The sequence below is a fragment of the Antechinus flavipes genome, chromosome 6, assembly GCF_016432865.1.
Source record: "Antechinus flavipes isolate AdamAnt ecotype Samford, QLD, Australia chromosome 6, AdamAnt_v2, whole genome shotgun sequence".
NCBI classification, from domain to species: Eukaryota; Metazoa; Chordata; class Mammalia; order Dasyuromorphia; family Dasyuridae; genus Antechinus; species Antechinus flavipes.
In genome coordinates, this window is record NC_067403.1 from 245226708 (window position 1) to 245252940 (window position 26233).

The 26233-nt window shown below is 31.7% G+C and overlaps 2 protein-coding genes across 3 annotated transcripts; one reads left to right on the forward strand and one right to left on the reverse strand.

The window, feature by feature from the left end:
• Window positions 1-2918: 2918 nt before the first annotated feature.
• LOC127540689 (olfactory receptor 10AG1-like) lies at window positions 2919-3842 on the forward strand. Its single transcript, XM_051965502.1, has one exon. The coding sequence runs from the start codon at window positions 2919-2921 to the stop codon at window positions 3840-3842; it is 924 nt and encodes a 307-aa protein (XP_051821462.1).
• A 12390-nt stretch (window positions 3843-16232) lies between these two features.
• On the reverse strand, window positions 16233-22031 carry LOC127540554 (olfactory receptor 10AG1-like). 2 transcript variants are annotated; one of them, XM_051965321.1, is made up of 2 exons: window positions 22005-22031; window positions 16233-17168 (listed from the first exon to the last, which is right to left on the reverse strand). In XM_051965321.1, exons 1-2 carry the CDS (start codon window positions 22029-22031, stop codon window positions 16233-16235), a joined length of 963 nt encoding a protein of 320 aa, XP_051821281.1. The 2 variants fall into 2 exon arrangements, with proteins under 2 accessions (XP_051821281.1, XP_051821282.1); XM_051965322.1 differs by lacking the exon at window positions 22005-22031 and having other exon boundaries at window positions 16233-17190.
• Window positions 22032-26233: the final 4202 nt, after the last annotated feature.

Sequence of the window (26233 nt, forward strand, 5' to 3'; positions counted from 1 at the left end):
GAATGTTGATCTATTTCTTTTGGTGACTCTAAAGAGAAATTTTATTTTTACACATTTTACTACTTCATAAAATGCTTCTTGATATCAGTTCAATTCAATAAGCTTTTATTAAACTAATATAGATTGATAGTATTATGTGTATGTTATAATATAAACTTACATAAAACAATAAGTTTATGCACATACTTATGTGCATTTAGATAAATATGTAAATATGAGGGAACAGATCTTTACATGCATGCATGAATACATGTATGTGTGTATGTGTATATATGTATATATACATATACATATGTGTGTGTATTTTCTTGATCCATAAAAATTAAGAATTATCAGTGATGTTCTCCAATAGTAGAAAGTAGGAAAATGTTTGTATTTTTGGGATTTTTTTCAATATTATATGTTATGGAGTTCACCGAAAAAATTGCCAGCAGATAATTGAAACTAAATATAAATAGAGGCAGAGAAACTGAGTAATTTAGAATCAGTGGTGAATTAAAGACAGAAGACGTAGTTAGATTATTTTCCCAGTTCACAAAAACTATTGCTTTATGGGATGAATAAGTTATCAAATACACTATTTGTAAAGAAACTTGAAGACAGCAGCCATGAAAAAGTTAAGAATATCAAATGATATCTTTTGAAAGTAGTGTAGAATTTTATACTATATGTAAGGTCAACTTTGATTCCTGGGAAACTGGGGGAGATATTACAGAAGCATGCACTGAACATAAGACAACTAAAGTTTCATTTTCAAACAATACATGGTTTAATTTTAAAACATGTTCTAACAAATTAATCTATATATGAATAGATGTAATTAGTAAACTAGTAGATTAGAGGCATATAGTAGAATTTATATTAAGTTAATGATTTATAAAAGAAAAATTCAATATACCACTACTTTTAGATATTCTCCTTACAGAGATCAAAGATACATAGAAGCCCAATGTATTAAATCATTCTCATAAAAGCCCTTTTACAAAGAATTACTTTTTCTAGACACTAATCATTATCATAGAAGAAGATAAGAATTATGACTTCAAAATGGTGTTTGCTCTGTGATATTGAAATGGTAATGATGACATTAATATTATTGATATTGATGCTGCCTCACATATCACATATTTCACTTTATAATTTTAAAAATCTTAAATATCCTGTCTAAAAATAATCTTAATATTAATTTTGTAAAAAAAATAAATTTTGATACTATTCACACAGAATACAAAAGAAAGCTGAAGCACTGAAAATTAAATGATTTGACCCTGACTACACCACCATTTCTCTCTGATAGAGCCAGAAGCAGAATTCAAGGCCAGTTATCTTCTTCAAACATATAACTGTATATGATCTCCTCACTCTTTGGTAGAGGAATAGAAAGTATGGTGATATCACAAAGGCAAGAATATAGATCTAAAGGTAGAAGGTATCTCAGAAATCCTTCCTCATATTACAGATGAGGAAAATCAGGCTCAGAAATAATAAATCACTTGCTAATTACAACATAGATAATAAGATTTGTGCTGAGATTTGAAGCTATTTTCTGAATCTACAATCTATGCTTCTTGTGTTATAACACATTCCCACCTTGAACAACGCAAGCTGGCTAGAGATGTATTATATTAGATTCACAAGATTTTTAATAATTTTATATAAATTTGCTTAACATTTGTATCAGTCAGATCAGTTTTCTTGGCACCTATCATTCCAAAAGAACCTAGAACTCTCCTAGTACTGTCTTATTACCACCATTCTCTACATGGAATAGTTATGCCTGGGGTATATTCTAGTTCAAATATAAATATATGAAATATTATATTTTACCAGCTTGCCTGGTCCAAGTAGATGTTGTAGTAAGAATGAGCTGACCAATATTTCACAATAAAATATGAAACAGACTTAAGAATGATGAGCAAAAAGATTCTAAAATGGGTAACCTTTTATCACTACCGAATGAAACTGTAAATCTGGAAGTTTAGCCATCAATTAATTGGGGATATATTTTAGGTAAGATATATTTTTGAAGAAATAAATGTTTTTCTTCTAACAAATTTCATTGAGCAGTTACTATGTATAGTGCACAGTTTGAGAGACATAACTGTATAAGACATGACTTTTGTCATTAAAATGTTTAGAAAACTGTCAAGAGTACAAGATATACATATGAGGGGAAAAAACCACATTAAGCAAAGGACATTTGTTAATTTTCCAATGTTTTGTATGGATCCTGTAATTTGACTATTCAAGAAATGCTGATGATGGAAGGAAAGTTCTTCCAAGAAGGATGAGAAGGAATACTCTGATCTTTAAAAGAACTGTGGGATGCTGTTAAACTGAGGAGATTGGGAAAAGCTTTCTAATGGAGAAAATAATACTAGGAGCAAAGGTAAACAGACTGAATGATGCAAAACAATAAGGAAGTTTGTTTTTTGAGGGGGGAATGATTTATATCTTTTTAAAATTTCCTATCTTACATAAGGGAAAAAAATCCTGTTTGGGGGAAATTGTCATTTTATTTAAAAAGAAAGAATTATTAAGTATGGCATTGTGTTACAGTTCCTGTTGATACTGAGATTAAATACTGTTTTATAGACCATTTGACCAGATACCTTTAACTGGCTGTATATTTCCATCTAATTTTCCAAAAAAAAAGCAGAATTTTAGTGTTGTTCTTGGCAGATATAAAATATTTCATAACCATTTGCTAAGTGATTTTGACTATATTCCCCCAAATTAAAAAAAAAATGTGGAAAGATATTATGGAATGTTGGGGAGGGAAATTAAAACATACATATGGGGGTAATATTCTGGTCATAATATCCATCGTTCTCTTTTTTTTCCTGAAAAGGAAACTGAGGACATAGAAGAAAGTGATTGGCTGGTCTTCAATTCATTTTTCTGAAGCCGAAGATCCAATGGAAGGAAACAATCTCACAGTTGTGAAGGAATTCATTCTCCTGGGATTTTCTGATCTTCCCAACCTCCAAGGATTTCTCTTTGGTGTTTTCTCTGTCATCTACCTAAGTATATTGATAGGAAATGGTCTCCTCATTGTCATTACGAAGATTGATCCAGGTCTCCAAACACCAATGTATTTTTTCCTGGGGAACTTTTCCTTCTTGGAAATCTGTTACACATCAGTCACTCTACCCAGAATACTGGCAGATCTCTGGACCCAAAAGAGAACTATTTCATTCCTACAATGTGCTGTACAAACTTGTTCCCTTTATATTCTGGGAGTGGCAGAATGCTTGCTCCTGGCAGTGATGGCATATGATCGTTATGTGGCCATCTGTAAGCCTCTCTACTATCCTCTCATCATGAACCACAATGTATGTATTCAGCTGATTGTGGTGTCCTGGGTTATTGGGGTTCCAATACTTATAGTAGAAACCTATCTGATTTTCTGTCTGAATTTTTGTGGCCCTAACAAACTTAATCATGTATTTTGTGATGCTCCACCATTATTGGAGTTGGCTTGTGGAGACACATATAAGATAGAAATCTCTGTTCAAGTTGCTGCTTTGGCATTTGTCATAACTCCATTTTTATTGATACTCACTTCCTATGTTAAAATCATAACCACCATCCTGAGACTGCCTTCTACCTCAGGTAGAGCCAAGGCCTTTTCCACCTGCTCTTCACATCTCATGGTTGTAGGCTTATTCTATGGGTCTGGAAGTATTGTGTATTTGAGGCCAAAAACCCGCCACTCCACTGGATCAGTCAAAGTGTTTGCTCTTTTCTATACCACTGTCACCCCAGTATTCAATCCCTTGATATATAGCCTCAGAAATAAGGATGTCATTGCTGCACTGAAAAAATTGCTTCCTAAGTGAACTTGGTCATAGTCATGCACAAAATACATGAATTGGGGTTATATTTTATTTAATTTCACAGTTCCTACAAAATACACATTTGCTTGGTTTTTATATTTCAATGAAAATGTACATAAATGAGAAACAATCCAGAGGAATTAAAGTGAAGAACATTTGCATAAAATTTCAATTTTCTTTTGCTAGATTGTGAAAGAGTTGAACAATTTTAATGATTTAAATGATATGAAAAATCAACTGACACCTTGAGTAGAATCATGTTATGATTTCTATTAGTTGGGGGGGAGAAAATAATTTGCTTAATACAGCAAATCAAAGATCCTTGAATGTTTTATAAAATGTTATATATGTTAATATTTATCAGATTGCCTACTGTCTTGAAGAGAGGGGAGAAAAGGATATAAAATTTGGAATACAAAATCTTACAAAAATGAATGTTGACAATAGTCTTGATGTGTATTAAAAAAAAGATTTAAATACTATAAAGAAAAAAATAATTTAAACTTCAACATAGTGCTAGTAATTTATTTTATTTATATCCTAAGTGTTCTATTTTAGTGCAAATCATTTTATTTTTATTTTAAAATGGTATCATTAGAAATGGTTCAAAATATTTTGAAAAAGCAGTTGTATTCTTTCCTAGCTTTTTCGATATGAGGTTGTAATAAGAATAAATACAATTTCTGCTGTCATTTCTATCACACAACAAGTGTAGGCAAGATGTAGGGATAAGCCCATTTTTAATATAAATTCCATCTATCTATCTATTTATCTTTTCTTCTTTTTTTCTATCTGTCTCTCTATTTATCTATCTATCTACACACATATCTATGTGTGCATACATTTATATGAAGAGACTGACAGACAGAAAGAAGCAGAGACAAAGAAAAATCTGCTTAGGAAAAATTAGGAAGTTGGAGGATTTTAATAATTTCTTATCTCATTACCACAATGTCAATTAAGTACTTTGAGAACCTATTTTATGTTTTTAGAGCACATTTATGGATTTAACTAATAATATATGTATATGTTTCTGTATGAATGCTTATATTTGTACATATATGTAAAACATGTATATATGTTTATAGACATATATTATTACATGTGTGTGTATGAATTTTGCCTTATATAGAGTGACAATCCTGAAGTGAGAAAGACTAATTTTCTAAAGTTCAAATCCAATTTTAGATAGTCAATAGCTGTGTGATCCTGGGCAAGTCATTTAAGCCAATCTCTTCAGTTTCCTTGTCTATAAAATGAGTTGGAGAAGGAAACATCAAACTACTCCAGTATCTTTGCCAGGAAAACTCAAACGGGATCAAAAACAGTAAAGTTTGATTCAATTGAACAAATAATAAATTAAATAAATGTATGTATATTTATATGTGTACATTTATATATGCATATATGTATATGTATATGAAGATCACTATTTGCTTTAAAGGAACATAGTCATAAGTGTATAGATCTATATGAATCCATATATTTGTGTTTATATGCATATGGCATATGTATGTGTCCAAAATACATATATGTATTGATACACAATGTCATCATACACATGCATAAATACACATATATGTGTATGTGTATAGATGTATATGGTGTGTATATGTTTATTTTAGAAATAGAATTATGTTATAGAACATAGAAGTAGAAGTGATAAAATGTAATATGCATATTAGGACATATAGAAATTAAGTAGTGAAAAAATGCCAGGATATGTACATGTAGGTACTTGAAGAAATAAACATGAATATGACATGTATATATAGGAAAATGAAAAATTAAACTTTTTTTTTGAATTATGCTACAGTCTCAAAAAGTAAAACAGAAAAATTATGATAGGTTTGGAAACAAGTCATTATTCTGGCAGAAAAATTAATATATTAGTGGTAAAGGATTTAAATTTTCAGAAATTAATATCTCTTGGCTCTCTCTTCTCTGTGTCTCTGTTTCCCCCTCTGTCCTTCTCTGTATCTGTTTCTGTCTTTCCCTGTGTTCTCTCTGTCTCTGTCTGTTTCTCTCTTTCTCTCTCTCTTTGTGTCTCTCTGTCACTGTCTTCTCTCTTTTTTTTTTCTCTTTTGAATAATTCTAGACAAGACATTTAATGCTTTTTGCCTCAGTTTTCTCATCTGTAAAATGATCTGGGGAAAGAAATGACAAACGACTCCAGTACCTTTGCCAAGAAAAACCAAACAGGGTCACAAAGAGTTGGATATGACTTAAATGAAAGAATAACAATAGGTAAGAATACTAGTCTCATTTCCAAGAGAACCTTCTTATTTCTTGAAGTACTGTCTCCTACTCTTAGAATATATGTGGAATGGCCTATTAATCCATGTCTTTTTCTTATCTATAAAATGCAGGTAGTTCACTTTATGTTATATTACTTAGAATATTACTTACAATATCATTTTTCATATTTCTGACTTAATCATTGCTCTTAAATGAAAAATTATGGTGTGAAATTATTTTATAAATCTCAAAAAAAATTAGGAAAATGCTAGCTATTACCATGGTCTATTCTGAGCCCATGCATATGAACTCTATTATTTTTTTCTTCCTCCATCAATCATTCCAACTACCTTTGCCTCATAAATTATATTTTTATATTTAGACAATTTATCATTTGTTTACAACTTTTATTTAAATGATTGATTTTAATGACAAAGTATATAAAATTCCTGGCAAGTAAAAAGTTAATCAGAGGCTTGCAATAGTTTTCTAGAAAACTGGAAAGGACAATGTTTCTCTAGTTCTTTAATGACTGTAAGTGACAATTTTTAATTTACTATCTACATCTACTACTTCAGAGAATCATTCCTAAGTTCAACTCAATGTAGCTTCAATACTGTAATCACATAAATACACACACACACACACACACACACACACACACACACACACACACAAACACACACGTGTATGTATATGTGAATATAAAATAGGTACTTGGAAAAATCATACTATATTTACAATAAATTTAAAAAGTACATAGAAGTGTTTTCTAATAATAGAAATTTTAGAATACTTCTATTTCCCAAATGTTCTTTTTGTCTTTATTTTTACTTGTATTTGGAAAAAGCAGGAAAATGGCCATTAGAAGATTGAAATTTACAGTAAGAGTATAGAAATTTAAATTTTCAAGTTATTGACAATTTATTAATGCTAAATGACCCAGGCAGATTATATTCTAAGGTTGCAAAAAAAAAGAATTGTCTTATGTGATTAGTTAATAATTAAACCCAATTATTTCTAAAGGTAGAATGTTAGAAAAATAGATGTTATCTCAATTTTGAATGTGAAGAAGAACATAGAAGTTGTATACTAAATGTTAATATAACCAACGTTGAAATATTGCTTCAGCAGCACTTATTGAACATGAGAAAATTAAATGTCATTATGTTTCATTGAGAAGGGGTTCTAACAAATTAATCTAATTTTTGTTGATGTGATTAGGGAACTTGTAGATAAAGAGGCATGTTCTATATTATATTTATGCATATCTAACACATCATTTGAAAAACTTTCAGTGTGCCAATTACTCTTAGATAATCTCTCTAGGAAGAAAAGGGATAGGAAAAAGTACAATACATAAAATCACAGCAATTCACAAAATAACCTCTCACAAAACAAACAAAAACACTTTTTAGAATTTGAGAAAATATAACACTCATTCCTAATTAAAAAAAAATCACTACAGAGAATAGGAAGAAATGAAGTGTTCCTTTAAATGATAAAAAGAATCTACTTATTATCACCAAAGTGTTATATATTATGGGCATAATTAGAAGCATTCCCAATAAAATCAGAGATGAAACAATTGTGTTCATTATAAACGCTCTTTAATATTGTACTAGAAATGATAGTTTTACAGTTGTCATCAAAACCATTTGGTACTGGCTAATAAATACAGTAGTCAATCAGAAAAATACTTTAGGTTCACAGGACAAAATAGTCAATAACTTTAATAATCTAGTGTTTGACAAACCCAAAGACCCCAGCTTTTCACTAGCTATTTCACTATTTCACAAAACTGGTGGAAAAATTGGAAACCAGTAAGAAAGAAACTAGGCATTGACTCACACCTAACATCATATACCAAGATAAGGTTGAAATAGGTTCATGATTTAGACATGAAGAGTGGTATTATAAATAAATTAGAAGAACATAGGATAGTTTTCACTTCAGATTTATAGAGAAAGAAGGAATTTGTGACCAAAGAAGAACTGGAACTCATTATTGAACACCAAATAGATTATTTTGACTATATTAAGTTAAAAAAAAAAGGTTTTGTACAAATAAAACTAATGCATACAAGATTGGAAGGGAAGCAATAAATTGGGAAAAATTGACATTTAAGTAGTCTGATAAAGGTCTCATTTCTAAAATATATAGACACAACTCAAATTTGTAAGAATTCTGAAAAAATATTTTTACTATTTCTGCCTTCCTACATTTGACTTTAAAGATTTTATGGTCTAATATATGATCAATCTTTTTATAGTTTACAGTATTGCCAAGAAAAATGTGTAGTTCTTTTTGTTTCCTTTCAATTTTCTTCAACTTTTCTAAGATACTATTCACCTCCTTAACTTTTTTTCTTATTTATATTATGGTTCAATTTATCTAGTTCTGAGAAAGATTAAGATCCTCCACTAGGATAGTTTTGCTGTCTAATTTTTCTTGCAGCTCTCTTAACTTCTCTAGGAATTTTGTGACCATATCACTGGGGGCATGTATGTTTAGTATTGATATTACTTCCTCATCTATGTTTCCACTTAGGTAGGATGTAGTTTCCTTTCTTATCTTTTTTAAATAGATCCATTTTTTTTTCTTTTGCTTGTTCTGAGATCAAGATTGCTATGCCTGTTTTTTGGGTTGTGTGTGTGTGTGTGTGTGTGTGTGTGTGTGTGTGTGTGTGTGTGTGTTTTACTTTACCCGAAGCATAATAGATTCTGTTCCAGCCATTTACCTTTATTCTGTATGTATCACTCTGCTTTAAATATGTTTCTTGTAAGCAACAAACTGTAGGATGCTGTCTTTTACTCCAGTCTTGTATCTGCTTCTGATTTATGGGAGTTCATTACACATCATGTTCAGCACCCTCTATGTATACCCATAACAGAGATACAATACCAATGTATTATCTTCCCAGATAGAGATATAAGCTTTTTAACTTTTAAAAGATAGTTATTTTTTTTTTCTTTTCTTTTTATGCTTCTCTTGAGGCTTGTATTTGAAGATCAAATATTTTATTCACTTCTGGTCTTTTCATTAGAAATAGATGAAATTCAACTGTTCATTAAATGTCTATCTTTTCTCCTGAAAGATGATGCTCAGTTTTCCTGAATAGTTAATTCTTGGTTGCAATCCAAGTTCATTTGCCTTTCAGAATATCAGATGTCATGCTCTTAGATTTTTTAAATCTGGCTGCTTGCAATATTTTCTCCTTCATTAGATAATTCTGAAATTTATTTACAATGCTCTTTGTAGTTTTTATTTTGGTGTCTCTGTCGGGATTTAATCAGTGATTTCATTAAATGGCTATTTTACCCTCTGTTTCTGGGACATCCAGGCAGTTTTCCTTGATGATTTCCTGAAAGATGATGTCTGGGCATTTTTTTTTTTCATTATGACTTTCATGAAGTCTGATTATTCTTAGATTCTCTGTGCTAGATCTATTTTCCAAGTCAATTGCTTTTTTTCCAATGAGGTATTTTACACTTTCTTCTATTTTTATTGTTTTGGTTTTCTTTGAATGATTCTTGAAGTCATAGTGAGTCATTCACTTCCATTTGTTCAATTCTAATTTTAGTGGATATTTTCTTGTTAGCTTTTTTTACCTTCTTTTGCATTTGGCCAATTCAACTTTTAAATGAGGTGTTTTATTGATTGCATTGTTTTCTATTTCTCAGATTTTGTTTTTAAATGAATTGGTTTCTTTTTGTAAGGAGTTATATACTTTTTTCCATTTTATCAAATCTTCATCATTTCATCATTTCTATTTTTTTCCATTTCATCAAATCTTTTTTTAAGGAGTTTTCTTCAGATCTTTTTGTTTTTCCTTAATATTTTTGCCAAATTTTCTTCCCTCTATCATTCCATTGCAAAGTGTAGAATTTGATATGTTCATCCCACAACATGCTTTATACCCCAAATCTGAGGATTATAAATCAGGTCACTCCTAATGCATTGAGATAGTAGAGCAGTCATAAGAATACTGGTTTATGAATATAAGGACAAGAATGCAAAATGGTTTATGAATATAAGGACAAGAGTGCAAATCCTAGCTCCCCCCTTGCCATATTGGCTTTGGGTAAGTTATCTCCCTTCTTTGAACCTCAGTTTGCCTAAAAATGGGATGTTGTAATATATTTTATTTCTAGTTCTTCACCTTTAATGAAGGCTACTATTATTCACAGCAGTCAGCTATGTAGACATGATCTAGCATGAACATATATAAGAACTGGAATTAGATTATATGTAATTATATATTATATCAATTATATTCTATTTATGTATGTGATGACTATGACAATTATACATATATCTTTTCATATATTCTCACAACTATATATTATATAGACATACACATATATATGTAAATTTACATATATATGTATTAGTATATGCATATATTTCACTATATACTCTCTCTGGATACATGGATGTGTATGTATATACATGTATGTAAATATACTTTTATGTAGTGTAATAAATGTAGTACACTCTATTCTCTGCATATATATATATATATATATATATATATATGATGTGTAGTAAATTATATAAATATTTGTATATATGCATGTATATTTGCTTTATATATGTTTGTTTACATATAATGTCTACTAACAAAATGCTGCAAAATGCCTACAGATAACATGTATGATATGGATATATGTATTTATAATTTGTATGTGTATGCACACATTTACAAATAAATACACTATATATACATACATTTATATTATACATGCATACTGGCACATGTATAATTACATGTATATAACTCTATTTATGCATAATAATTGACTCCACTCTTTTTCTATATCTGTGTGTGTGCATTTATATGTGAATAAAGACAAAGAGATTTTCTCAAAAAATAAATAAATAACTTAATAATCAAAGTTCTTGATTGGTACTATAATTATAGGATATATTCTTTAACCTACCAGTTTATTATTTTGCTTTAATAAATCTATGTTACATACAAACATACATGTGTATGGATCTATGTGGAGATCCATAGAGTGATTGTAATGGTAAGGAAAGTGGAGTTAGTCTGCCATATTGCAATATCTCAAACATCATTTAGTACTTATAATAAAAATAAAAGATAACATTTATTCTGATGACCTTCTAAGGTCAAATAAAGCTAGGAGAAAGGGATTATAAAATTAGTTAGCCATACTACTCCATTTCTGGTTCAGTATGAAAGAATATTCGAGGGATTAACAAATAATGGATATAATTAACAGACCAAAAAAAGAAAAAAAATCATGCATTGAGAATACAATTTGCTTTGTGATTCAATCATTTCAGTCATGTTCACTCTGTGACTTCATTTGAAATGTTCTTTGCAGAGATACTAGTTGCTTTTCATTTCCTTCCCCCTATTATTTTACATCTGAGAAAACTGAGGCAAGCAGGGTTGAGTGTCATGTTTAGGGTCGCATAGTTGGTAAGTGTCTGAGGCTAGCTATTAGCTCAACATGAAGCGTCTACCTGACTCCAAGCCATTGTGATAATTAGCCAAATGTGGTTTACTTAGAGAAACATTTAAAACATTTGATTGGGTTTCAAAAAACTTTTGTTATTATTAAGTTACCATATTGTTGAGTTTTTTGACCTATGAATAAATGAAGAATTAATTTAAGAAATGAGATAGAGAAATAGCTGAATTGTTGTGATCTAGTTCAGATGGATCTGAATTGGTCCCTGTTCGGGCGCCAAAATGTGGTGAGCTTTTTCTTCTCAAAACTCTGCCAGGTGATAAAAGTTCAGATCTTTTATTATCTCCAATATAGCCCGGTTAACTTAGAGGCCTATCTCTCTACTTGGTTCCAAGAGCTCTTGCCACTTTGTCCTTTGCTTCTGCCTCTGCTTTCTTCAGCCTCCAGAGCCAGTACCAAGTTGAATCTGTCTTGCCTTGAAGACAGGGCTTCTGGTGTAATTCTGCTGAAATCTTGACTTGTAGCTTCTTCACTCTAAAGAACTTCCTTGACTGGCCCATTGAAGCTCTATTTATGCTCCTTCAAGAGAGGGATTGTGGGTTTTCTCCCATAGTGCTCTCTGGCCCAAAGAGCTTCAAGGGAGGTGTGAACTCATTGAACTCCAATGAGTAAAGGTGTGAACACAAGCCTTGTATTAATTAGTTCTACTTAGTACCTTGTTTCAGGTTCTGCCCAAAACATCTTCTTGTAAGATTAGATCAACTCTAATTAGTTAGCAGTTAGTAAGGATTCCAACACTGAATAATTTTGTTATCTGTGAATTCATTGATAGTGATGTAATCTCATGCCAATAAAAGCTGTTGAAATAATTGGCTGCAAAAAATGTGTCATAGAATTCAGATTTAGAAAGCAAGTATACTAATGTACTATGTTAGATCAATGGTGGAAAATGGTGTTCCATTTGGCATGCCATTAAAAAAAATCTCTCATTAGTAAATATCCTTAAGAAGGTGAAATTTAGGGATACAGAGTATGATTTCAGTCCTGAATTAAGAAATTGACTGTGGTTACAATCGTGAAGACAGAAAGAACAAATGATCATTGTCCTTATGAATGTGAAAGTCTTTCATGTAAGGGAAAGGGATTAGAGATAGTTAGTTTAAAACTAAAGAGCAAAATAAATAAGGCAAGGATTAAAATTGCAGAAAAGTAAATTTAAGATAGTCCTAATGGAGGAATCTTCTAATCATAAGAAGTATCCAAAAGGGCAATAGGTTGTCTTGGGTTATATGAGACTATAGCTCCAAGTGCAAAAACTTAGTATACATGATTTAGTAAAACATTTGGGAAAAAGTGAAATTTCATCACTGAAATAAGAGTTCATTTCCAGTACAAAGTGGCATAAATCGACTCTGTTTGCTATAAATTTATTTTCCCTTAATTTGCTTCATAATGATGCAGAATGCTTATACTCAATCTTTTACAATTCTACTCATTATTTTTCTTTCTTAATTATGTACTGTTGGAATCCTTACTAACTGCTAACTAATTAGAGTTGATCTAATCTTACAAGAAGATTTTGGCCAGAACCTGAAACAAGGTACTAAGTAGAACTAATTAATACAAGGCTTGTGTTCACACCTTTACTCATTGGAGTCCACAAGTATGCTAGCTTCACAAAGTACACTTTCTAACTTCAAGGGAGTCCACACCTCCCTTAAAGTTCTTTGGGCCAGAGAGCACTATGGGAGAAAACCCATAATCCCATTCTCTCAGAAGATTCACATATAAGGCGAGACAGCCATTCCAGAATACATTTTTTCCTCTTGGCTGGCTGGTCGCAGAAGAGAGTTCAGCTGGACTCGAGAGGAGCGACTCTGGTGCAGAGAACACTTTGACGGATTTCAGTGGAGCTATGCCAGAAGCCCTCTCTCCGCGGCAAGTTGGTGGCTGGGCTCCCCAGAAGGAGACAAGAAAGACATTCCATCTCTGTGTTGGTTGGAGGCTGAAGAAAGCAGAGGCAGAGGCTGAAGGACAGAACCTTTGGATTTGGAGATATTCGGAGGGCTCTAAGCCTCTAAGCCCTGTGTTTTGAGAAGAACAAGAACTCCAACATTTGAACTCGTAACAATGTACAATTAGGATTCTTTATTAAAAATTTTATTTTCTAAAGATGACAATACTCCCTAAACTAATCTATTTATTTAGTGCTATACCAATCAGACTTCCAAGAAAATATTTTAATGATCTAGAAAAAATAACAACAAAATTCATATGGAACAATAAAAAGTCGAGAATCTCAAGGGAATTAATGAAAAAAAAAATCAAATGAAGGTGGCCTAGCTGTACCTGATCTAAAATTATATTATAAAGCAGCAGTCACCAAAACCATTTGGTATTGGCTAAGAAATAGATTAGTGGATCAGTGGAAAAGGTTAGGTTCACAAGACAGAATAGTCAACTATAGCAATTTAGTGTTTGACAAACCCAAAGCCCCTAACTTCTGGAAAAGAATTCATTATTTGATAAAAACTGCTGGGATAATTGGAAATTAGTATGGCAGAAATTAGGCATGGACCCACACTTAACACCATATACCAAGATAAGATCAAAGTGGGTCCATGACCTAGACATAAAGAACGAGATTATAAATAAATTAGAGGAACATAGAATAGTTTATCTCTCAGACTTGTGGAGGAGAAAGAAATTTGTGACCAAAGATGAACTAGAGACCATTACTGATCACAAAATAGAAAATTTTGATTACATCAAATTAAAAAGCCTTTGTACAAACAAAACTAATGCAAACAAGATTAGAAGGGAAGCAACAAACTGGGAAAACATCTTCACAGTTAAAGGTTCTGATAAAGGCCTCATTTCCAAAATATATAGAGAACTGACTCAAATTTATAAGAAATCAAGCCATTCTCCAATTGATAAATGGTCAAAGGATATGAACAGACAATTTTCAGAGGATGAAATTGAAACTATTACCACTCATATGAAAGAGTGTTCCAAATCATTATTGATCAGAGAAATGCAAATTAAGACAACTCTGAGATACCACTACACACCTGTCAGATTGGCTAAGATGACAGGAAAAAATAATGATGAATGTTGGAGGGGATGCCGGAAAACTGGGACACTAATGCATTGTTGGTGGAGTTGTGAACGAATCCAACCATTCTGGAGAGCAATCTGGAATTATGCCCAAAAAATTATCAAATTGTGCATACCCTTTGATCCAGCAGTGTTTCTATTGGGCTTATATCCTAAAGAGATACTAAAGAAGGGAAAGGGACCTGTATGTGCCAAAATGTTTGTGGTAGCCCTGTTTGTAGTGGCTAGAAACTGGAAATTGAATGGATGCCCATCAATTGGAGAATGGCTGGGTAAATTGTGGTATATGAATGTTATGGAATATTATTGTTCTATAAGAAATGACCAGCAGGATGAATACAGAGAGGACTGGCGAGACTTACATGAACTGATGCTAAGTGAAATGAGCAGAACCAGGAGATCATTATACACTTCGACAACGATATTGTATGAGGACATATTTTGATGGAAGTGGATTTCTTTGACAAAGAGACCTGAGTTTCAATTGAAAAATGATGGACAAAAGCAGCTACACCCAAAGAAAGAACACTGGGAAACGAATGTGAACTATCTGCATTTTTGTTTTTCTTCCCGGTTATTTATACCTTCTGAATCCAATTCTCCCTATGCAACAAGAGAACTGTTCGGTTCTGCAAACATATATTGTATCTAGGATATACTGCAATATATCCAACATATAAAGGACTGCTTGCCATCTAGGGGAGGGGGTGGAGGGACGGAGGGGAAAAAATCGGAACAGAAACGAGTGCAAGGGATAATGGAAAAAAAATTACCCTGGCATGGATTCTGTCAATATAAAGTAATTATTAAATAAAAATAAAAAATAAAAATAATAAAAAATTAATTTTCTCATTATAATAAATTACTCAAAGACTGAAAATACATTAGCATTATTTTAGATAACGTCAATGCACATGGAAAAGGAATATTAAAATGAAGACATAAAGCTAGTTGCTCCAAATTGAATAATAAGGCTAATGAAACAAGTCATGGCCCAGTGTTCAAGGGCTTTGGAATTGTAGAAATATTTTATGTGTCTTAATTTACCCAAAGGAAAAAAGTATTCTTTCTGTTTCTCTGTCTCAATTTCTCTGTTTTTATACTGCTCCCCTGAACGCTCTGTCTGCCTACAAATATGATTGAATTTCTCTCTCTCTCTCTCTCTCTCTCTCTCTCTCTCTCTCTCTCTCTCTCCCTCTACCTCTTTCTCTTTTGACCTCTTCCTCTCTCTCTCTCTCTCTCTTAAGCACAAAACCACAAATTCATAATTAAATTGAATTTTTTTAGGAAAAAAAAATTTCCAGTGTTGAAGAAAACTAATAGAAAGCATAATAAAATGGCACTCACAATATCTCTTGATCTTTGTTATTATTTAAGATATAGTAGAAGGTTTTAACCTTAGTCACACTTAACTTAAGGAAAATGAAAATTTCAGCCCAGTGTTTTTTATATTCAAATAGAATCTCTTGACAGACTCATTTTAGCACATTTTAAGTGCAAGGGAAAAAAATAAGCTGAAGTATTTTAATAGAAGTATGACAGAACAGAATACTAATGCTTTTAGATTTGACTAATTGCTTCATACATGGATTCACTTAGGAAGTAGTTTTCTCAGTGCAGCAATGACATCCTTATTTCTCAAACTGTAGATCAGGGGGTTAAACACTGGAGTCACAATAGTGTAGAAAAGAGCAAGCACTTTGCTGGATCCTGATGATTGAACGGATTTTGGCTGCAAATACGCAATACTTCCAGACCCATAGAAAAAGAACACAACCATTAAATGAGAAGAACAAGTAGAGAAAGCTTTGGCTCTCCCTGAGGTGGAGGGCAATTTTAGGATCGTAGTTATGATTTTGATATAGGAGGCAAGTATCAATAAAAAGGGAATTATAACAAATAGTAGAGCCACAACATGGACAGAGACCTCTACCTTATATGTGTCTGTACACGCCAAGGGGAATAAAGGAGGGGCATCACAGAAAATGTGATTGATTTTATTAGGGCCACAAAAGTTCATGGAAAAAATCTGATATGTCTCACCAATCAGGGCTGGGACCCCAGTCAGCCAGGAAGCCACAACCAGTTGGATACATGCTCTGTGATTCATAATGAGAGGATAATAGAGAGGCTTACTGATTGCCACATAACGGTCATAAGCCATCACAGTTAGGAGAAGGCACTCTGCCCCTCCAAAAATATAAAGGAAACAAGCTTGTATAGCACAGGCTATGAAGGAAATAGTTCTCTTCTGGGTCCAGAGATCTGCCAACATTCTGGGCATAGTGACTGATGTGTAACAGATTTCCAAAAAGGAAAAGTTCCCCAGGAAAAAATACATAGGGGTATGGAGAGCTGGATCGGTTTTGGTTATAATAATGAGGAGGCCATTTCCTATTAGTATACTTAGGTAGATGATAGAGAAAATTCCAAAGAGAAACCCTTGGAGATTAGGAAGGTCAGAAAATCCCAGGAGAATGAATTCCATCATATTTGTGAGATTGTTTTCTGCCATTTGGTTTTTCTTCTGCCTGTGGAAATGATGAATTCAAAATGAAGCAATCACTTTACATCTCTGATCCTCACTTTCCCTCCTTCAAACAGGAAGAGTTGGATTTGAAGATCCACCTGATCCAGCCTAGATTTAATTTCATATTTCTATCACCAACTCCAATATTCAAGGTTATATTCTTTCAATTTCTTTTTCAATTCTAAGATTCTATAATTGGAGAAAAATCCAAATCAACCAATAAGGGATTGTTAAATCTCTATCCTGGGCCAAGGACTCTAACCAAATTCCATGACCATTATTTTAAGATAAAATTTTCCTTAAATCTTACTTTTAAATAAGAACAAAATTATATACCATATTGAACACGTCTATTATATGATTTGGCCATTTTTTCAAAGTTTATCTTATTTCTTTATCTTATACTGTGTAACCTTCTTTTGTATTTGCTAGAAAAAATCAATTCCTCCCTTTCTTGAATCACTATTTCATAGCATTTATATTAAATGTTTGTCAATTAACAAATGTTTGATACTAAACCTTAGTGATATATTCCATGTGTGTATCCTATACTTGTGAGATGTTTTCAAAAAATTATAGACATATTTTCTAGACCATTTGACCATTAAAAAAAATAAGCCCAACTGGTTATTAATGAATGGATGACCATTTATTCATCTCTCTTAGAACAAAGACAATCATGGTTGTGGGTTTACAGTTTAAAACCTATTCCAATAGGGACTGATGCCACATTATGATAATATCACCTGTGGACAAAGAAAATTTCTAGGGAACAGAGGACTCCTAGTCTTGGGCTATCCAGACAAAAGGATCTGTCTGTACACAACTGGAGTAGAACAGGATAGCATTCCCTACATTGGATTATATTCCTGGCAAGATTCCAGGCAAGATGGATCAGAGTCAATGTAATCTTATTATCAGTAATACCATTTTGATGAAAAATGATCTCATTAAATGAGGAATTTAGGAGAAGAGAGAAGCTCTGAATTTCCCCACGGTGCTTTTTATTAATAATAATTTCTCATACTTCTTCCTGGGTTCTTAGGACCTGAAAGATAGTGAACATGTATTTTGCAACATTATTGATTTTGAAGTGAATTCCACATATAACAAATCAATTAATAAATGTTTCACTGATGAACTTCTATTGAAAGAAGGAGCTACATACTTCTGTGTTAATCCACTGAAGTCAAAGCTAATACCATTTTGCTAAATATTCTGATTTTGTTTTCTTTAATTTTAACACATTTGCTGTTGTCATTTCTCAATAATGCTGAACCGCCTTGATACTGCTTGAGACTTACTTGCAGAGATAGTGTAGGTATTTGTCCTTTCCTGCTCCACCTCATTTTACAGATGAGAGTCTCTGGCAAAGAGTTAAAGAGGTTGCCCATAATCACTCCACTAGTTGTGAGACTGGATTTGACCTCAATGAAACTAATTTTGCGTCCAAATTCAGTGTTTTATTAATTATACCATCTAGCTGCCCCAATACTCTATTAAGATTAAAAAAACAAACCTCTTTAATTTCCTATTGTGTTGTACTACAATATTTAAGTAAAATCCTGTAGCAAAATCTTTTTTAATTTAAAAAAATTGTATTTATTTTGTCAATTGTTTTTCTAATTCTGCCTATTTTGCTTTTGATGAGCTCATACAAGTACTAATAATTGTTACTAGCATTTACATAGAATGATTTAACACCTGTGAAATATCGCATAAAAACAGTCAGCTAATTTAATCTTTATTATATTTGTCAATACATATATATGTATATTATTCAAAATTTATTCTCCATCTTTTCTCATGTTATGACAAGAGTATAACAAATAAGTGTGAAATATTGCATAGCCTCACAATGAACTAATTCAGTCTTCCACACATACATATATACAGATATATTTAATATATTATTATTCTTTCTTATAACAATGCTGTAGAAAATAACTGAAATATTGTATAATCACAGTCAACTCATTTAAACTTCATTTAATATATATATAAAATTACTCTCCTTCATTTCTTATGTTATAATATCGTGACAAATAACTTGCTCTTCACATAAACACACACACACACACACACACACACACATACACACACACATTCGCACAGATACACATATAATGACAGTCAAAACAGCAAGGAGGGGAGCCAGGATTTACATCCTTGTTCTAGTATTCATAATTGGTCTTCCTGACTTTAGGGCCAGGGTCTTATCGATTTTGCAACCTAACTACCTCTAGGTATTTGACTTATATGCTATAGTTAATAGAACAAATAATATCAATGAATATCTCATTAATATTATTTATGTGACAGAAAAATGAAAATTAATACAATTCTGTCTTTTGGCTTCATATCTATAAATTAGTTTAATTTAAATATTAAAACACACACAAAAAAGCTTGTTTTATCAATTTTGAAGTTCTAGCACAAAGACAATAGCAATTATACCCTTGTGGTAGAGCTAGGAATTGATCCATGATTCTCAAAATTCATTTGGAATTTTGCAAGAAAGGTCATTAATTATTCACTCTATTGGAACAGCAGCTGATTATTGTAACAAATACTGGAAGGATATTAATGACAGAAAGAAATATCCTACAGATACCAAATTTTCATAGTACTGTTTGTGGAAACAAAACAAACATTCAAAATATATAATGAAAATTGGTATTCATCAGTGAAAATATAAACATGTATTGATATGTTATTTTAATTAAAGATTATACCAAAAAAAGATGAGAATATAAGAAACAAAACAGATTTTAGAACACTTTTTACTGAATGAGAAGAATAGAGTGTCAAATTCTGTTCATTCTTATTGTGAATTGACATAATAGTAACAGGAAGCTCAGTTGAGATTGTTTTCACTAACAATTATCTTGAAGAACAGATGACAAAGTCTGCTTTCCTGTTCTAAGAGATGAGAGTTGAGGGGAATACAGCTCTGTAATATTGGATCAGTGCTCCAGTATTGTTGCTCCAATGCTTGCTTTTCTTTAAATCTTTTTTAATTCTTCATTAAAAATAAAATTAAGTGGTTGGGATGTTTGGGGAAATTATAACACACTTGTAAATATAAAAGGAATTCCAAATAAGTAATAATAAAATGTATTTATTTGGCTATTTTTGTATGCACTGATGAAGAATCATATTTCTGTACTTTGGATGGTAAGGTGAAAGGAGGTATTCTATTAAAAAAAAAAAACCTTCCTTTTTTTTGCATATCTTCTTTTCTTAGTCTCTATCCTTGAGAAGGTTCATAAATTCAGACCTGGCACAGAATTCATGGATCAGTGAGAGTTTAAAGCATAAATTTCTTTCATGGAAGACAAATTCAAGGATTGACAGCAAAAGAGACCACACTTACCTTTCTCAGATGAACTCAATCTGCTTATTTCTCTGAAGAATATAGTAAAATAATATTAGCACATAAGTGGAATCCTTTAATTTCTTTAGTTCTTATAAAGATCATTAACATATTATTTTATCTAACCTTCACATCAGAACTCAAGGGTAGTACTGTGGATATTTCCATTGTGTAAATTAGAAGACTCAGATTCAAACAATTTGAGTGATTTGTTCAAAAAATCACAATGATTTTCAGAGGAAGGATTGAAACCCAGTATTTTTATTACTGCTACTTCGGTACTCTACTAGATATTTCTCAAAAACTACAATATTTCACAATTACATAATTAAAATATCTCATCTTAAAGCCATATCCTGCAAAAAATGATCACCTCCCCTGCTCAAAATGACTCTTTAGTCAAAGTCATTTTGACCTTTATAAATGGAAACGGTTCTTGCCTTTTTCGCCCTCTGGGGACATCACTTCTCCCATGCTATTTATCACATTTTAATGAAATGGGTGTTATACTGGCTCAAAGTCCAGTAAGCTGAGCACCTCTTAATGAGGGAATATAATATATTAGAAAAACCTGGGGTTTTAACTTATGAGACTACGTTTCATCCTTCCTTCAGAACTTGTAATTTATTTAACTAATACACAACTTCTAATTCATCTTTCAACCTGAGTCTTTCTCAGGTTGTTGTTTTACATTACTTGTATTCATTTTTTTTGTGAAAATTATAATTAGAAAGTATTTTCAGCCACAGTAGTTATTATCATAAATGATGATTACTCAATTCTTCATTTTATTGAGAAAAGTGAAATAAACTGGATATTTTTAACCACATTTTTTTTCCCTATATCATCACACTGCAAATTATAGAACTTGCTATGTTTACTCCACCACATGCTATGCACTCCAAATCTGAGGATGATACACTTGTACACTTGTGTGCTCATAATTCATTGAGATAGGAGAGAAATGTCAAGATTTCTGGATTATGAATACAATGACAAGGATGTGAATCCTAGCTCCCCTCTCCCTTGTCTTTTTGACACTGAGTAAGTTGTTTCTCTTCTTTGCTCCTTTTTTAAACCTAAAAATAGGATCTTGTAGTATAATATGCCTTTCACCTTCACTAAAGGCAAAATATAGTCACAGCAGTTGGCTAATAAGCATTATTTACTGTGAATTTATATAAGAATTAGAATTAGTATACTGTATAATTATATATACTATATTGTATTTCTATATATAGAGTAAATATGCATATTCTGTATAAAATTTTACATATTTAGACATAACTATGTATCACGTATAAATGTGCATATATGCAAATTTACATCTATATGTAAATCTTTACTGTGCATGATTATATGTATATGTTTCACAGTTTACTCTGTCCATATATATATATATATATGCATATATATATATATATTTTGTGTGTTTATACACATATATAGGGTAATACATAATTTACATATATAGTGTAATACATGTATTATACTCCACATTCCTCATACAGATGAATGATGTGAAGTATATTATTTGCATTATAAGTATTTGTTCACATATAGTGTTTATAAATACAATCCTAAAGATACCTACACATGGAGCCAAGATATTTGAGAGTAGATATATCTCTATCTGACCTTCATCAAGCTTCCCTCAAATTAACAGCAGATTAAGGCTCTGAACTGGTTTTGGAGTGACAGAAACCACAAATATTTGGAGTACAACAAATTTCCTAAAAAGATACTTTGAAAGAACTTCAGAAAAGGAAGGTTTCAATCAAGTGAGAGAGAGCTGCCGAGTTCAGACCCAAGCACAAGGAGGCTGGGCAGGGAGCTGGGGAGACAACCCAAAGCGTTGCAGCATCTGTGTACCAGGGGACCATGCTGAAGGCTTTTAGGTGACTCTATCCCAGGTACAGGCCAGTGACTCAGCAGATTTGTTCTGAGAAGCCCAAAGCAATTAAAAAAGGCAAATTGTGAGCCTCTGAACCCCAGGAAAAATTGGACTTAGCTACACCTACCCAGCACCAGAAATCAGTCACCAGCAGAGGCATCAGGGCAAACTAAAGCAGCTATCATACCTTTGTCATAAGTGCAGCACTCAACCTTAAATAAATGAAAAAAAAAAAAATGACCAGATAGCTTTTATGGAGAAATGGAAGAACTGATGTAAAACCCAAATCCGGATAAAAGACCCAAATGGTGATATAAGTTGGTCCTCATGTCACAAGGCTCTTTTGGAAGAGTTCAAACAATGGGATTTTAAAAGAGAGTTAGAAGAAAATAGGGAAAAGAAATGAGATCTTTCCAAAAAAAGGTTTAGAAAAAGGAAAAATAGAAATTATATGAAGAAAACTCCTTAAAAGTAGATTTGATGAAATAGAAAAATTATACAACTCCTTACAAAATAAATATAAAAAGGAAACCAATTCATTTAAAAATAAAAATTTGTAAAATTGAAGAAAAGCGATGAACAAAATACCCCATTTTAAAAGTTCAATTGTCCAAATGCAAAAGGAGATAAAAAGCTAATTGAAGAAAATAATTCACTAAAAATTAGAATTAAAAAAAAATGGAAGTGAATGACTCAATGATACTTTAAGAATCAGTCAAAGAAAACCAAAAAGAAAAAAGAAAAAAAAATAGAAGAAAATATTAAATACCTCACTGGAAAAAAAAAAGTGATCTGGAACATAAATCTAGGAGACACAATCTAAGATTGGATTACATGAAAACCAAGATTAAAAAAAAAAAAAAAAAAGAGAGCCTAGGGATCATCTTTCAAGTAATCATCAAGGAAATCTGCCCAGATGTCCTAGAATCAGAGGGTAAAATAGGCACTGAAAGAATTCACCAATTAAATCCTGAAAGAGATACTAAAATGAAAACTCCAAGGAATATTGTAACTAAATTTTAGAACTATCAAATCAAAGAGAGTATATTTCAAGAAGGCAGGAGGAAATAATTTAAATATCAAGGAGCATAGGAATAAATGAAGTTTTCCTTAAAATGATCAGTAGCATCTATTTAAAACCTCTATCACCAAGCATCACTTGCAATGGGGACAAACTAGAACCATTCCCAATAAGATCAGTGGTGAAACAAGGTAACTATCACCATTAATATTCAATATTATATTAGAAATTATAGCATTGGCAATAAGAAAGAAAGAGTAATGAAAGGAATTAGAATAAGTAATGAGGAAAACAAAAATTTACTCTTTGCAGATAGTATTTGCTATACTTAGGGAACCCTAGAAAATCATTAAAATATTTCTAGAAAAAATTAAGAACTTTAGTAAAGTTGCAGGATACAAAATAAATCCATAACTTTATCAGCATTTTATATATTACCAACAAAGTCCAGCAATGAGATATAAACAGAAATTCCATTTAAAATAACTGTCAATAGAATAAAATATTCAGGAGTCTAACTGCCAATGGAAAGTCAGAAACTACAGAAACACAACTACAAAACATTTTCCACACAAATAAAATCGGATCTAATCAATTGGAAAAACATCAACTGTTCACTGGTAAGCCAAGCAAATATAATAAAAATGACAATTCTACCTAAATGAATCTCCTTAAGAGTGATTTGGAACTATGCTCAAAAAGTTATCAAACAGTGCATACTCTTTAATCCAGCAGTGTTACTACTGGGCTTATATCCCAAAGAGATTTTAAATAAGGGAAAGGCACCTGTATGTGTCAAAATATTTGTGGCAGCCCTCTTTGTAGTGGCTAGAAACTGGAAACTGAGTGGATGCCCATCAATTGGATAATCGCTGAATAAATTGCCGTACATGAATGTTATGGAATATTATTATTCTGTAATAAACGACCAGCGGGATGATTTCAGCATGAACTGATACTGAGTGAAATGAGCAGGACCAAAAGATCATTATATAGTTCAACAACAATACTATGTGATCATCAATTCTGATGGACGTGGCTCTCTTCAACAATGAGATAAACCAAACTGATTCCATTTGTTCAATAATTTATAAAACCAGCTATACCCAGCAAAAGAACTCTGGTCATTGAGTGTGAACCACTACATAGCATTTCCAATCCCTCTGTTTTTGTTGGCTTCCATTTTTTTTATTTCCTTCACAGGTTAATTGTACATGATTTCAAAGTATAATTCTTCATATGCAGCTAAATAACTGTATGGATATGTGTGTGTATATATATATAATATAGTATTTAACATATACTTTAACATATTTAACATGTATTGCTCTACCTGTCATCTGGGGGAGAGGGTGGAACAAAGGAAGGGAAAAATTGGAACAAAAGATTTTGCAATTATGAATGCATTACCCATGAATATATCTTGTAAATAAAATGCTATAATAAATAAATTAATTAATCTCCTTATTCAATGCCACACCAATTAAACTCCCAAGAAATTATATTACAGATCTAGAAAAAAAAAATAATAACAAAGTTCATCTGGAAAAACAAAAGGTGAAGAATTTCAAGGGAATTAATGAAAAAAAAAATAGAAACGAAGGTGGGCTAGCTGTGCCCAACTAAAAACTGTATTTTAAAGCAGCAGTCATCAAAACCATTTGGTACTGATTAAGAAATAGACTAGTTGATCATTGGAATAGGTTAGGTTGAAAGGACAAAATAGTCAATGACTATTATCATCTAGTATTTGACAAATCCAAAGAATCCAGCTTTTTTATGAACTCATTATTTGACAAAAACTGCTGTGAAAATTAGAAACTAGTGTGGCAGAAACTAGGCATTGAACCACAGCTAACACTGTATACTAAGATAAGGTTTAAATGAGTTCATAACTTAGATATAAACAGAGATATAATAAACAAATTAAAAGAACATAAGATAGCTTACCTCTCAGATCTGTGCACAAAGAAGGAATTTGTGGACAAAAAAGAACTGGAATTCATTATTGAACACAAAATATATAACTGAATGTGGATCATCACATAGGATTTATGTCTTTTTTGATGTTGTTTGCTTTTATTTTATTCTTTTCTCATTTTTTTTCCTTTTTGATCTGATTTGTTGTGTGTGCAGCGAGATAATTGTATAAATATGTATGCATATGTTACATTTAACATATGTTTTACTATTCTTAACATGGATTGCCTTATTTGCCATGTAGCAGGGAGGGTAATTGGGAAGGGGGGAGAATTGGAAACTAAAGTTTTGCAAGGATCAATATTGAAAAGTTATACAGGTATATATTTTTAAAATAAAAACCCTTAATAAAAAAGAATGCCTACATATGCTTACATGTATGATACACACACATATATACATATGCATACACACACACACACAAATGATTCAATATAAAACACATAAATGCAGCTGTAAGTGTATGTATATATCACACCACTCCAGAGGAAGGCCTATATATTGGCTTGAAAAAAGACTGAGGCCTGCTCAACATCTCTTATTCTCAAATTTCAAAAAAACATTTTAAAGCAGAATATAAGGATTATCTCTTGTAGGAAAATGTATTTTCAGAAGTTTTTTTTTTTTTCCTTAGAAATACTGCCAGTAAATATAAGTAACAGAAACCTGAGTTAAGAAGCTCTTAATAACCCAAGAGTTCCTTTTTTTCTCTGATTATCAACTGATAATCCTACTTATGAATTATTCTTCTTTTGAGTTTTCACTAAGTTCTTTGGCTTCTTGCTTAGAAA